The 15,968-nt window shown below is 35.3% G+C and overlaps 1 protein-coding gene across 4 annotated transcripts in view; it reads right to left on the bottom strand.

The window, feature by feature from the left end:
* Positions 1-4,682, bottom strand: part of LOC143034665 (uncharacterized) — a 733,104-nt gene extending 728,422 nt beyond the window's left edge. For 3 of the 4 annotated variants that reach the window (XM_076201032.1, XM_076201029.1, XM_076201031.1), the window contains exon 1: positions 3,970-4,681. In XM_076201032.1, coding sequence (XP_076057147.1) covers positions 3,970-4,524 — 555 coding nt within the window. In that variant the 5' untranslated portion in view covers positions 4,525-4,681. Of the gene's footprint in view, positions 1-3,969 lie in introns of all 4 variants that reach the window. The other variant, XM_076201030.1, reaches the window with a different exon arrangement.
* Between the last annotated feature and the right edge of the window lie 11,286 nt (positions 4,683-15,968).

The following is a 15,968-nucleotide window of genomic DNA, read 5'->3' as shown; positions in this document are numbered from 1 at the left end:
TGTATTACATCTATTAGCCTTGAATAGAAACACATTAAGTTTGTGACGCATGATCGTCCTTGTCTAAATCCAAATTGCCTTGGATTTAGTATGTTGTTTTCTTTCCAAATGCCTTACCCATCTACTTTTGAACATTCTTTCACAAATGTTTGCTATTGTACTTGTTAGAGAGACCTATCTATAGTTAGTAGGGTCTTTGTTGTTCCCCCCTTTCTATACAGGTACTATATTTGCTCTTTTCCAATCTTTTGGAACTTTTCCTTCTTTCAATGAACTGTTTATTAGGCTATGTATTTTGTCTGTTAGTTCATTCCTGCATTCTCTCAAAATCCAGTTTGCTATTTCATCTGGTCTATGTGATTTTCTGACATCGAGATTACTCAAGTGTTTCATTATTTCATTCCTTGATACTTCTATCTCTTTCAAAGGGGGGACTTTCTCCTCCCATTCGATATCTCTAGGTCGTATGTTCTCCCTTGTAAACACTGATTTAAAATGCTTGTTCATAATTTCTGCCATTTCTATATCCTCTGTGTATTCAACTCCTCCTTGTCGTAGTTTCTCTAATTCTTGTCTGTTTTTCAGTTTGTTGTTTACAAATCTGTAAAATAATTTTGGTTGATCTTTACATTTTTCTATGACATTTTTTTCATACTTTCTCTTTTTGTCTCTGCACACTTGTACATATTGATTTCTATAACTAGTATATATTTTCCATTTTTCAGGTCTTGTCTTTTTTCCATTTTATTCAAGCTTTATCTTTTTTGTCTTTTAACTCCCTACATCTTTTGTTGTACCAGCACTTTACATATTCTTTTTCTTGCTTTTGTCTTGGGACTTTTCCACTCCTTCATAAATTTTTGTCAAAATATTCCATTTCTCTTCTACTGTTGTTTCCTCCTTGTGTATTCTTTCCCAGTCTGCTTTTTTAAAATAATTATCTTATTTTATCAATTTCTTTTTCCACACATCAATCTTCCCTTTCTATATTGTTCGTTTTTCTTCATGTATTTTTCCTCATTTTGTTTCAGTTCAACCAATATGTGGTCACTTTTACTTATTGGTGTCTTATATTCAATCTTGTTCACTATTTCAGGTTCTGATGTGATTATTAGGTCCAGTCTCGATGGTTCTTCTTTATTTCTATACCTAGCATTATCTTGCACCCATTGTGCCATTGTATGTTCTATAATCATATCAAGCAGTACATTTCCCCATAGGTCGTCTCCACCCTTCGCTGTCATTTCTTCCCAACGGATTTCTTTACAATTAAAGTCACCCATTATAACTATTCTTCCTCCATCTTCCATTATCTTACTTAGCGTTATCCTTGTGTCTTTCAAATATTTTTGTGTTCTCTCTCTTCCCACGAAGCCATTTTAGGAGTCACATAATTTACCACAAACTTCCTGCTCTTGTCCCTGTCCTCTATTTCCATCATAATCATCTCCACGCTATTCTTTCCATATGTAACATTCCTCACATTTATATCTTTCTTAGTCAGGAACATAACTCCACCACCTTGTACTTCTCTGTTTCTAATCCAATGATTATATGCACCATGTCTTACAATGTTGGGTGGTAGTGGACCTTTCAATTTTGGCTCTACAATTCCCATTATGTCCAGTTCTTTTTCTTTTAGGTAATCATTCATTTCGTTCAAGCCTGTTATTAAGCCATCTATATTTGTGTAAGACACTTTTAGTTTTCTGCTACTTCCATTGTATTTTCTTTTTCCCGTTTATTTTTCTCTGCTATGAACCATTTTCTCACTCTCATATCCACTACTCTCCAATATGAATTCTCTTTTGCTGACTGCTCTTTTCTAGTTTTTTCCTTGGCTTCTAGTCTTTTTTGTTTTCTCATCCTCTCTTTCCTCTTTATTCATTTCTCTATTTATTCATACCTATTTATATTGATCACTGTCTGCAAGATATTCTCTGTTGTCATTTGTGACCTGAATTTAACCTTAATTGGTCTGGTCTTATCTGTATTTAATTCCCCTTTTTCTGGTTCATCTTGAGCTACTTCTAATGTCTTATTTATTTTTTTTCCTTTTCTTCCTTTACCCCTTGTAGTCCTATTTAGAATATACTTCTCTTCAATACCTAATATAATCATACATTTCTTTTTATTCATCAAGTCTCTTACTATATTCTGCTCCCTCATCACATTAATAACTGTGTCCTTAGTTTGTTCTTTCCTCTGCTGTTCCATTATATCTCTAAATTCTATTTCATTGTTCTCATGTAATTTTTCCAACCACTTACCTCTTTTGCTATGGACTCTTTATTCTCTTTATTACTCCTCTTGAATTCCTCATTCTCATCCTTAACTTCTCCTAACGTTTTTTTTTTTTTTTTTACTCTACAATTTCTTTATTTAGGTTTTGATTCTCCTTCTTTAGTTCTTCCAGCTTATCAACTCTTTGAGTAATTAGCTTTATTTGGTGAAACATAGCTTCCCAATTTTCATTCTTTTAGTTTCTCCTCTAGATTCACTTGTCGGGGGGAGGTTGTCATTTCCTCATTCATTAAATCCATGGAAATAGTTATCTTCACCTTCCATTGCGCTGCTCTAATCTATATTTCCAATTTTTACTAATCACATCGACTTCGCCACTATCGTCAGGCCGTCTCTTGTTTATATACCGCCTGAGTTCCTGGGCACCAATCTTCCCCTTCCTCATTTCCTTCCATTTTTCTAAGTAATCCCTCCCCTTCTTTTTCTTTACCTTCCCACTACACTACGAGCTTTCCCTTTCCCTATTAATACAACACAGGTACTTCCTTGTTTCATGACATCAGTTGGAATAAATACACATGGCAAGGGCACTAATGGAAGTGTTAATGTGCATTTTTATTTCTGTATATATGCCTATGGACAAAGAAAATGTAAATTTTTACATTCTCATATGCACGTTATGCAACTACCATATATTACTACGTAACCAAATATTGTTGAAGCTTCACATTTAGGGATGTTATCTATCCCTAAGGCTATTATATTCTTGACAAATCCTTTCTGATGTTCCAGCAAGCATGACCAACTAATGTTCTGTTTGCCTTTATATCAAAAAGATCATATTTTGGAAAACATCTGGCTTGTTATTATTTGCTTGTGATAATCTTGTGTTGAGAGTAAATTTTCAACTTATTCGTATCATGACAGCAGACAGCAGGACCTATTCCTATCACTCTATGCCACTTTGTTACCCTTTACATCTCACATGGGAAACAAGGTGGCAGAATTCTTTCCCCCCCCCTCCACAGGGATGATACCCCCTTCATCCACAAGGAACTACAAGAGGGAAATAAGGGTGTTGGATGGGAGTGGAATGAGATGGAGTGGGTGCATGCCAATATTATGGAAAGTTAATAATACTTAATGACACAGCCTATGTATACTGACACAATCTGTTAGCAAATTGTATGACTATGTAAAAATTCCATACTGATGGATATACTGACACAATCTGTTAGCAAATTGTATTACTGTATGTAAAAATTCAATACTGATGGATATGTCTGTCATGGAGGTCTCTAGTGGTATGATGGTTCACTTGTTCATTTGAATGGCAGATAAAAGGCAGTTAACAAATATAATCTTTGGTATGACTGATGTGCTACATTGGGGGCATATAATAACACAGCACTGTTATGTTTATGACAAATGACTTGCTGGAATGTACAACTAATGCAACTTATCTCTAAATGAATACTTAAAGGCTTAGGTTCCCTTCATGCATGCAAGACTGTCTGCTACAACTGAGTCTGTAGTAAGCAAGCCCATGGTATACACTAGGCAGACATGACACTCCTGTAAGGCCTACCAAGATCACTTGGCTTTGGTGACAGTCAACAGCAGCTATAGGTCAGGCTAAACGTTGTGTCTATGTGAGTAAGGAGAACATGCCGCTACTCTTAAGTTGTACCAGGATGGAGACGAAGACGAGCATGCCTACTGTACCTGTGTGGTGTAGGGGTGCGCCGCCAAATTCACGTCGTCCTGGACGAGGCGGGCTTGGAGGAGGGTACCCAGCTGCCCGTGGGCGATACGAACCAGCTCTGCCCTGCCCGCCTCGTAGGCATCTGCGTAACGGGCGGGCGTTGTACTGACGCCCACCACATTGACACTCGTCAAGGGATGTCCTGTGGGGACCGAAGGCGCCGCGTCCCCTGGGGTGGAGGCCGTGGATCCCGACCCCCGGGATCCCCGGGAAGACCTCCCACGGGAGGACCCCTTCGACGAGCCCTTGGACCCGCGGGATATGGAGTCATCGTGGACAGCTAGGGCTTCCTCGACTGTAAAATATACAGACGCTGCGCCTTCCTCCCGCAGAGTACGAACAGCTTCCAGTATTTTGGCTCGGTGAACGGTGTTTACCACTCCTATAGCATCGAGATCGGGCTCACTAATCTGTTTACAAATTTCCAAATCGTCGTACCCATTGTCAACAAATGATTCGGCGTATTGGCCCATATGTAGCGACCGTAGCCAGTCCTCCACAATGGTTTCTTCCATGGTAAGCCCTATGTAGCACAGCCTAACACAAACACACGCATTTCACTTAGCTGTTGGCGGCCAGCCCAGCACACTACTGACCTACACAGCTTTTGACACTAGACTGTTTGTATCCAGATTCCACATCCCTCTGTGTGTCATGACTCTCCTAGCACTCAACAGATGGCTCTCACACATAGTAAACAACTGACGTACGACTACACTACTCTACCTATATTTTCATCATATATATAATGTGTATGTATATGTGTGCTACTACATTTCTATTTAGAAATATATATATATACTATATATATATATGTATATATATATATATATATATATATATATATATATATATTTATATATATTATACATATCTATACCGATATCTCTATATTTATCTAGCTAGCTATACATATATATATATATATATATATATATATATATATATATATATAACTATCTATTTATCTATATCTGTATATATATATATCTATATATATATATATATATATATATATATATATATATATATATATATATATATATATATATATATGTGTGTGTGTGTGTGTGTGTATTTACCTAGTTGTATTTACCTAGTTGTATTTTACGGGAAGGGGAGCTATGCTCGTGGGGTCCCGTCTTCATATCTCATTTTATCTAAACTATTTTTAAATTCATGTATTGTTTTTGCACACACCACTTTCTCATCTAACTTGTTCCAACTGTCTATTGCTCTGTGAGGAAAGCTGTTCTTTTTCAAATCTCTTCTATAGCTGTCTTTTTTTATTTTCTTTCCGTGTCCTCTTGTATTTCTGTCATCCCATTTTATCAGATTCTCTCTATCAGTAATTTCTATGCCTTTCATGATTCTGTAAATAGCTATCAAATCTCCTCTCTCTCTTCTTTGCTCTAGTGTCTGTAGTTTAAGTTTTTGTAGTCTCTCTTCATATGATAGTTTTGAGAGTGTTGGTGCCAGTTTTGTAATTGCTCTTTGTATTCTTTCAAGTTTTTTTATACATTTTTTTGTACTTGGTGACCATATCGTTGCTGCATATTCCAATCTTGGTCTTATCAGGGTGATTAGGATTTTCCTCACCATTTCTTCATCCAGGTATGTAAATGCCACTTTGATTGTTCTTATTAAATTATAGGTTTCTCCAAAAATCTTATTTATATGTTTCTCAGGTGACATATTATTCATAACAATGACTCCCAGGTCCTTCTCATTTTCTACTCTTTTTATTCCTTCTTCTCCCAAATTATATGATCCTGTTATTCTGTTTTTGCTTTTTCCAAATTCCATTATACTACACTTTTTTGTATTGAACTCCATCTCCCACTTCCTACTCCATTCTTGTACTTTATTTAGATCTCTCTGTAGTGATTCACAATCTTCTTCAGTTTTCACTCTTTTCAGTAATTTTGCATCATCTGCAAAGAAGCTCATATAGCTTTCAATTCCTTCATCCATATCATTAATATATATAGCAAACATTATTGGGGCCAGAACTGTTCCCTGCGGGACACCGCTTATTACTTCATTCCATTTTGAGTGCTGATCTCTTATCACTACTCTCATTTTTCTTTCTTGCAAAAAGTCTTCCATCCAATTTAGCAATTTACCTTGTATTCCTCCTTCATATTCTAATTTCTTAAGCAGCTTCTTATGTGGTACTTTGTCAAAAGCTTTTTTTAGGTCTAGAAATGCACAATCAGCCCATCCATCTCTTTCTTGTATTATATCTATTAGCCTTGAATAGAAACATATTAAATTGGTGACGCATGATCGTCCTTGTCTGAATCCAAATTGCCTTGGATTTAGTACGTTGTTTTTTTCCAAGTATTTTACCCATCTACTTTTGATGATTCTTTCACAAATTTTTGCTATTGTACTTGTTAGAGAGACTGGTCTATAGTTGGTAGGTTCTTCTTTATTTCCTCCTTTATATATAGGTACTATATTTGCTTTTTTCCAATCTTCTGGAACTTTTCCTTCTTTTAAGGAACTGCTTATTATGCTATGTATTTTGTCTGCCAGTTCATTCCTGCATTCTTTCAGTATCCAGTTTGCTATTTCATCTGGCCCATGCGATTTTCTGACATCAAAATTACCCAAGTGTGTCAATATTTCATTCTTTGTTACTTCTATTTCTTCCATAGGGGGGACTTTTTCTTTCCACTCAATCTCTTCAGGTTGTATATTTTCCCTTGTAAACACTGATTTAAAATGTTTGTTCATAATTTCTGCCATTTCCATTTCCTCAGTGTATTCAACTCCTCCTTGTCTCAATTTCTCCAAGTCTTGTTTGTTTTTCAGTTTATTGTTTACAAATCTGTAGAATAGTTTTGGTTGATCTTTACACTTTTCTATAACATCTTTTTCATATTTTCTTTTTTTCTCTCTGCACTTTTGTACATATTCATTTCTATAACCAGTATATATTTTCCATTTTTCAGGTCTTCTGTCTTTTTTCCATCTGGTCCAGGCTTTGTCTCTTTTGTCTTTTAACTCCCTACAACTTTTGTTGTACCAGCATTTTACATATTCTTTTTCTTGTTTTTGTCTTGGGACATACTTTTCCACTCCTTTTTTGTAAATTTTTGTCAAAATATTCCATTTCTCTTCCACTGATGTTTCTTCTTTGTATATATTTCTTCCCAGTTTTCTTGTTGGAAGAATTCTCTTATTTTATCAAAGTTTGTTTTTTCATACATCATTCTTCCTTTTCTATATTGTTCATTTCTTTTCATATATTTTTCTTCATTAAGTTCCAGTTCAATCAATATGTGGTCACTTTTACCTATTGGTGTTTTATATTCAATCTTGTCCACTATTCTAGGTTCAGATGTAATTATTAAGTCTAGCCTCGATGGTTCTTCTTCATTTCTATACCTAGTGTTCTCTTGTATCCATTGTGTCATTGAATGGTCAGTAATCATCTCAAGTAGAGCATTTCCCCATGAGTCATCACCACTCTTTACTGTCATTTCTTCCCAGCAGATTTCTTTGCAATTAAAGTCGCCCATCATAACTATTCTTCCTCCGTCTTCCATTATTTTAGTTAATGCTATCTTTGTGTCCTCTAGCATACTTTTATATTCACTCTCCTCCCATGAGGCTGTTTTCGGAGGCACATAATTGATCACAAATTTTCTGCTCTTCTTATCTCGGTCTTCCACTTCTATCATAATCATCTCTACTGTATTCTTTCCATATATGACACCTTTCACATTTATATCCTTCTTAGTCAGGAACATAACTCCACCCCCTTGCTTTTTCTCTCTGTTTCTAATCCAATAATTGTATGCATCATGTCCTACACTGTTGGGTGGTAGTGGGCCTTTTAATTTTGTTTCTACAATTCCCATTATGTCCGGTTCTTTTTCTTTCAAATAATCATTCAGCTCATTCAATCCTGTTATTAATCCATCTATATTTGTGTAAGACACTCTTAGTTTTCTGCCACTTCCATTGTGTTCTCTGTTTCCCTTATGTTTTTCTTTTGTGTGTCGAACTTCCTTAGTTTCATGTTCACTACTCTCCAATAGAATCTCTCTTTCTCTGACTCCGTTCTGTTCTCGTTTTTTGTCTTAGCTTCCAGTCTTTTCTGCTTTTCTTCTTCTCTTTCCTCTTTATTCATTTCTCTTTTTATCCATACCTTTTTATATTGATCATTTGTTGCTAGTTTCCCTGTTTTGGATAAGATATTCTCTGCCGTTGTTTGTGACTTGAATTTAATCTTAATTGGTCTGGTCTTGTCTGTGCTATACTTTCCGAGTCTAAATTTCTCTTCGATTTGTTTCATAATTCCTGGTTCATCTTCCTGAACTGATTCTAGTAATTGGCTTACTTTTTCATTTTCCTCTTTGATTCTTGTGGTTCTATCTGTGTTGTGTTTCTCTTCCATTCCTAATATAATTATACATTTCTTCTTGTCTGCTAAATCCCTTACTATATTCTCCTTTTGTCTCATCACTTTAATAACTGAGTCTTCAGTATGTTCTTTCAATTGCTGTTTGACTATGTCAGTGAATGAAATCTTATTTCCTTCTTGGGTTTGCTTCCAATTTTTACTTTCTTTAGCTATTGTTTCTCTGTTTTCTTTACTATTCTTCTTCAATTCCTCATTCTCCCCCTTTACCTCTCTTAACTGTCTTTTTAGTTCTTCTATTTCATCAGTTAAGTTTCTATTCGCCTTTTCCAGTTCTTCCAATCTTTCAACCCTTTGTAAAATGGTGTTCATATGACCTAACCTACTCTCCAAGTCCTCGATCACCTTATCAACCTTCTCCTCTAGTCTTGTCAGTCGGGGGGGGGGGGGGTTTGTGTCCCCCCCACTCTCTTTAAATCCCTTGAAAATATTCTCATCACTTTCTACTGTATTGTTCCTATCTATACTTCTAATCTTTACATTCTTATTAGACATTCCGTCGTCCTCCAGCTCGTCTTGTGGTCTTTTGTTTACTTTACGGCGGTCTATTTGGACCAAGTCCTCTACTTCCTCATTACCTTCCATTTTCCCAGCAATCCCTCCCCTTCTCCTCTTTCCTTACTTTCCCACTACCTCACGAGCAATTTCCCCCCCCCTGCAAATACAAAAAGGCACTTCTCTTTGCGTTGGTATCCACAATCTGCACTTTTCTTCAGAGCGTTCTTCAAGCCGTCCGTTCGTTGAAAGTGTGTGTGTGTGTGTGTGTATTTACCTAGTTGTATTTACCTAGTTGTATTTTACGGGAAGGGGAGCTATGCTCGTGAGGTCCCGTCTTCATATCTCATTTTATCTAAACTATTTTTAAATTCATGTATTGTTTTTGCACACACCACTTTCTCATCTAACTTGTTCCAACTGTCTATTACTCTGTGAGGAAAGCTGTTCTTTTTCAAATCTCTTCTATAGCTGTCTTTTTTTATTTTCTTTCCGTGTCCTCTTGTATTTCTGTCATCACATTTTATCAGATTCTCTCTATCAGTAATTTCTATGCCTTTCATGATTCTGTAAATAGCTATCAAATCTCCTCTCTCTCTTCTTTGCTCTAGTGTCTGTAGTTTAAGTTTTTGTAGTCTCTCTTCATATGATAGTTTTGAGAGTGTTGGTGCCAGTTTTGTGATTGCTCTTTGTATTCTTTCAAGTTTTTTTATACATTTTTTTGTACTTGGTGACCATATCGTTGCTGCATATTCTAATCTTGGTCTTATCAGGGTGATTAGGATTTTCTTCACCATTTCTTCATCCAGGTATGTAAATGCCACTTTGATTGTTCTTATTAAATTATAAGTTTCTCAAAAAATCTTATTTATATGTTTCTCAGGTGACATATTATTCATAACAATGACTCCCAGGTCCTTCTCATTTTCTACTTTTTTTTATTCCTTCTCCCAAATTATATGCTCCTGTTATTCTATTTTTGCTTTTTCCAAATTCCATTATACTACACTTTTTTGTATTGAACTCCATCTCCCACTTCCTACTCCATTCTTGTACTTTATTTAGATCCCTCTGTAGTGATTCACAATCTTCTTCAGTTTTCACTCTTTTCAGTAGTTTTGCATCATCTGCAAAGAAGCTCATATAGCTTTCAATTCCTTCATCCATATCATTAATATATATAGCAAACATTATTGGGGCCAGAACTGTTCCCTGCGGGACACCGCTTATTACTTCATTCCATTTTGAGTGCTGATCTCTTATCACTACTCTCATTTTTCTTTCTTGCAAAAAGTCTTCCATCCAATTTAGCAATTTACCTTGTATTCCTCCTTCATATTCTAATTTCTTAAGCAGCTTCTTATGTGGTACTTTGTCAAAAGCTTTTTTTAGGTCTAGAAATGCACAATCAGCCCATCCATCTCTTTCTTGTATTATATCTATTAGCCTTGAATAGAAACATATTAAATTGGTGACGCATGACCGTCCTTGTCTGAATCCAAATTGCCTTGTTTTTTTCCAAGTATTTTACCCATCTACTTTTGATAATTCTTTCACAAATTTTTGCTATTGTACTTGTTAGAGAGACTGGTCTATAGTTGGTAGGTTCTTCTTTATTTCCTCCTTTATATATAGGTACTATATTTGCTTTTTTCCAATCTTCTGGAACTTTTCCTTCTTTTAAGGAACTGCTTATTATGCTATGTATTTTGTCTGCCAGTTCATTCCTGCATTCTTTCAGAATCCAGTTTGCTATTTCATCTGGCCCATGCGATTTTCTGACATCAAAATTACCCAAGTGTGTCAATATTTCATTCTTTGTTACTTCTATTTCTTCCATAGGGGGGACTTTTTCTTTCCACTCAATCTCTTCAGGTTGTATATTTTCCCTTGTAAACACTGATTTAAAATGTTTGTTCATAATTTCTGCCATTTCCATTTCCTCAGTGTATTCAACTCCTCCTTGTCTCAATTTCTCCAAGTCTTGTTTGTTTTTCAGTTTATTGTTTACAAATCTGTAGAATAGTTTTGGTTGATCTTTACACTTTTCTATAACATCTTTTTCATATTTTCTTTTTTTTCTCTCTGCACTTTTGTACATATTCATTTCTATTACCAGTATATATTTTCCATTTTTCAGTTCTTCTGTCTTTTTTTCATCTGGTCCAGGCTTTGTCTCTTTTGTCTTTTAACTCCCCACAACTTTTGTTGTACCAGCATTTTACATATTCTTTTTCTTGTTTTTGTCTTGGGACATACTTTTCCACTCCTTTTTTGTAAATTTTTGTCAAAATATTCCATTTCTCTTCCACTGATGTTTCTTCTTTGTATATTTCTTCCCAGTTTTCTTTTTGAAAGAATTCTCTTATTTTATCAAAGTTTGTTTTTTCATACATCATTCTTCCTTTTCTATATTGTTCATTTCTTTTCATATATTTTTCTTCATTAAGTTCCAGTTCAATCAATATGTGGTCACTTTTACCTATTGGTGTTTTATATTCAATCTTGTCCACTATTCTAGGTTCAGATGTAATTATTAAGTCTAGCCTCGATGGTTCTTCTTCATTTCTATACCTAGTGTTCTCTTGTATCCATTGTGTCATTGAATGGTCAGTAATCATCTCAAGTAGAGCATTTCCCCATGAGTCATCACCACTCTTTACTGTCATTTCTTCCCAGCAGATTTCTTTGCAATTAAAGTCGCCCATCATAACTATTCTTCCTCCGTCTTCCATTATTTTAGTTAATGCTATCTTAGTGTCCTCTAGCATACTTTTATATTCACTCTCCTCCCATGAGGCTGTTTTCGGAGGCACATAATTGATCACAAATTTTCTGCTCTTCTTATCTCGGTCTTCCACTTCTATCATAATCATCTCTACTGTATTCTTTCCATATATGACACCTTTCACGTTTATATCCTTCTTAGTCAGGAACATAACTCCACCCCCTTGCTTTTTCTCTCTGTTTCTAATCCAATAATTGTATGCATCATGTCCTACACTGTTGGGTGGTAGTGGGCCTTTTAATTTTGTTTCTACAATTCCCATTATGTCCGGTTCTTTTTCCTTCAAATAATCATTCAGCTCATTCAATCCTGTTATTAATCCATCTATATTTGTGTAAGACACTCTTAGTTTTCTGCCACTTCCATTGTGTTCTCTGTTTCCCTTATGTTTTTCTTTTGTATGTCGAACTTCCTTAGTTTCATGTTCACTACTCTCCAATAGAATCTCTCTTTCTCTGACTCCGTTCTGTTCTCGTTTTTTGTCTTAGCTTCCAGTCTTTTCTGCTTTTCTTCCTCTCTTTCCTCTTTATTCATTTCTCTTTTTATCCATATCTTTTTGTGTTGTTCATTTGTTGCTAGTTTCCCTGTTTTGGATAAGATATTCTCTGCCGTTGTTTGTGACTTGAATTTAATCTTAATTGGTCTGGTCTTGTCTGTGCTATACTTTCCGAGTCTAAATTTCTCTTCGATTTGTTTCATAATTCCTGGTTCATCTTCCTGAACTGATTCTAGTAATTGGCTTACTTTTTCATTTTCCTCTTTGATTCTTGTGGTTCTATCTGTGTTGTGTTTCTCTTTCATTCCTAATATAATTATACATTTCTTCTTGTCTGCTAAATCCCTTACTATATTCTCCTTTTGTCTCATCACTTTAATAACTGAGTCTTCAGTATGTTCTTTCAATTGCTGTTTGACTATGTCAGTGAATGAAATCTTATTTCCTTCTTGGGTTTGCTTCCAATTTTTACTTTCTTTAGCTATTGTTTCTCTGTTTTCTTTACTATTCTTCTTCAATTCCTCATTCTCCCCCTTTACCTCTCTTAACTGTCTTTTTAGTTCTTCTATTTCATCAGTTAAGTTTTTATTCGCCTTTTCCAGTTCTTCCAATCTTTCAACCCTTTTTAAAATGGTGTTCATATGACCTAACCTACTCTCCAAGTCCTCGATCACCTTATCAACCTTCTTCTCTAGTCTTGTCAGTCGGGGGGGGTTTGTGTCCCCCCACTCTCTTTAAATCCCTTGAAAATATTCTCATCACTTTCTGCTATATTGCTCCTATCTATACCTCTAATCTTCACATTCCTATTAGACATGTTATCATCCAACTCGTCTTGGGGTCGTTTGTCTACCTTACGGCGGCCCGTCAGGGCCATTTCCTCCACCTCCTCATTACCTTCCATTTCCCCAGTAATCCCTCCCCCTCTCCTCTTTCCTTACTTTCCCACTACCCCACGAGCAATTTCCCCCCCCCTGCAAATACAAAAAGGCACTTCTCTTTGCGTTGGTATCCACAATCTGCACTTTTCTTCAGAGCGTTCTTCAAGCCGTCCGTTCGTTGAAAGTGTGTGTGTGTGTGTGTGTGTGTGTATTTACCTAGTTGTATTTTACGGGAAGGGGAGCTATGCTCGTAGTGTCCCGTTTTCGTATCTCATTTCATCTAAACTATTTTTAAATTCGTGTATTGTTTTTGCACACAACACTTTCTCATCTAACTTGTTCCAGCTGTCAATTACTCTGTGAGGAAAGCTGTTCCTTTTCAGGTCTCTTCTATAACTGTCTTTTTTTTTCCATGTCCTCTTGTATTTCTGTCATCCCATTTTATCAGATTTTTTCTATCAGTAATTTCTATGCCTTTCATGATTCTGTAAATAGCTATCAAATCTCCTCTCTCTCTTCTTTGCTCTAGTGTCTGTAGTTCAAGTTTTGCTAGTCTCTCTTCATATGATAGTTTTGAGAGTGTTGGTGCCAATTTTGTAATTGCTCTTTGTATTCTTTCAAGTTTTTTTTTTATACATTTTTTTGCACTTGGTGACCATATCGTTGCTGCATATTCCAATCTTGGTCTTACCAGGGTGATTAGAATTTTCTTCACCATTTCTTCATCCAGGTATGTAAATGCAACTTTGATTGTTCTTATTAAATTATAGGTTTCTCCAAAATTCTTATTTATATGTTTCTCGAGTGACATATTATTCACAACAATGACTCCCAGGTCCTTCTCATTTTCTACATTTTTTATTCCTTCTTCTCCCAATTTATATGGTCCTGTTATTCTGTTTTTACTTTTTTCCAAATTCCATTATACTACACCTCTTTGTATTGAACTCCATATCCCACTTACTACTACATTCCTGTAATTTGTATATATATATCTGTAGAGATTCACAATCTTCTTCCGTGTTCACTTTTTTCAATAGTTTTGCATAATCTGCAAAGAAGCTCATATAGCTTTCAATTTATTCATCCATATCATTAATATATATAGCAAACATAAATGGGGCCAGAACTGTTCAGTGTGGAACACCGCTTATTAATTCATCCCATTTTGAGTGTTAGTCTGTTATCACTACTCTCATTTTTCTTTCTTGCAAAAAGTCTTCCATCCAATTTAGCAGTTTGTCCTGTATTCCTCCTTCACTTTCTAATTTCTTAAGCAACTTCTTATGTGGTACTTTGTCAAAAGATTTTTTAAGGTTTAGAAATGCACAATCAGCCCATCCATCTCTTTCTTGTATTATATCTATTAGCCTTGAATAGAAACATATTAAATTGGTGACGCATGACGCATGGCCTATAGTTGTTAGAGTCTTCTTTATTTCCCCCTTTATATATAGGTACTATATTTGCTTTTTCCAATCTTCTGGAACTTTTCCTTCTTTCAAGGAACTGCTTATTATGCTATGTATTATGTCTGCTAGTTCATTCCTGCATTCTTTCAGAATCCAGTTTGCTATTTCATCTGGTCCATGCGATTTTCTGACATCAAATTACTCAAGTGTTTCAATATTTCATTCTTTGTTACTTCTATTTCTTTCATAGGGGGGGACTTTCTCTTTCCATTCAATCTCTCCAGGTTGCATGTTCTCCCTTGTAAACACTGATTTAAAATGCTTGTTCATAATTTCTGCCATTTCTATTTCCTCTGTGTATTCAACTCCTCCTTGTCTTAATTTCTCCAAATCTTGTTTGTTTTTCAGTTTGTTGTTTACAAATCTGTAGAATAGTTTTGGTTGATCTTTACACTTTTCTATAACATCTTTTTCATATTTTCTTTTTTCCTCTCTGCACTTTTGTACATATTCATTTCTATAACAAGTATATATTTTCCATTTTTCTGGTCTTTTGTTTTTCTTCCATTTGGCCCAAGCTTTGTCTCTTTTGTCTTTTATCTCCCTACAACTTTTATTGTACCAGCATTTTACATATTCTTTTTCTTGTTTTTGTCTTGGGACATACTTTTCTACTCCATTTTTATAGATTTTTGTCAAAATATTCCATTTCTCTTCTACTGTTGTATCTTTGTGTATTCTTTCCCAGTTTTCATTTTGGAAGAATTCTCTTATTTTATAAAAAAGAAAAAAAAAATCGTACATCAATCTTCCTTTTCTATATTGTTCATTTCTTTTCATGTATTTTTTCTCATTTAGTTCTAGTTCTATCAATATGTGGTCACTTTTGCTTATTGGTGCCTGGTATTCTATCTTTTCCACTATTTTAGGTTCTGATGTGATTATTAGGTCTAGTCTCGATGGTTCTTCTTCATTTCTATACCTAGTGTTCTCTTGGATCCATTGTGTCATTGTGTGGTCAATAATCATCTCAAGTAGAACACTTCCCCATGAGTCTTCTCCACCCTTTACGGTCATCTCTTCCCAGCATATTTCTTTGCAATTATAGTCGCCCATCATAACTATTCTTCCTCCATCTTCCATTATCTCGTTTAGTGTTATTCTTGTGTCTTCTAACATGCTTTTATGTTCATTCTCTTCCCACGAGGCTGTTTTTGGGGGCACGTAGTTTATTCCAAACGTTCTGCTTTTCTTATCTCTATCTTCTACTTCTATCATAATCATCTGTACTCTATTCTTCCCATATGTGACACTCTTCACGTTTATATCCTTCTTAGTCAGGAACATAACTCCAAGCCCTTGTTTTATCTCTCTGTTTCTAATCCAATAATTATATGCATTGTGTCCTATGCTGTTGGGTGGTAGTGGACCTTTTAATTTTGTTTCAACAAT

Source organism: Oratosquilla oratoria, chromosome 17, assembly GCF_046742065.1.
Source record: "Oratosquilla oratoria isolate Oo_2021 chromosome 17, ASM4674206v1, whole genome shotgun sequence".
Taxonomy (NCBI): Eukaryota; Metazoa; Arthropoda; class Malacostraca; order Stomatopoda; family Squillidae; genus Oratosquilla; species Oratosquilla oratoria.
Note: the sequence above shows the minus strand (reverse complement) of the source record. Positions and strands in the feature narration are given on the sequence as shown.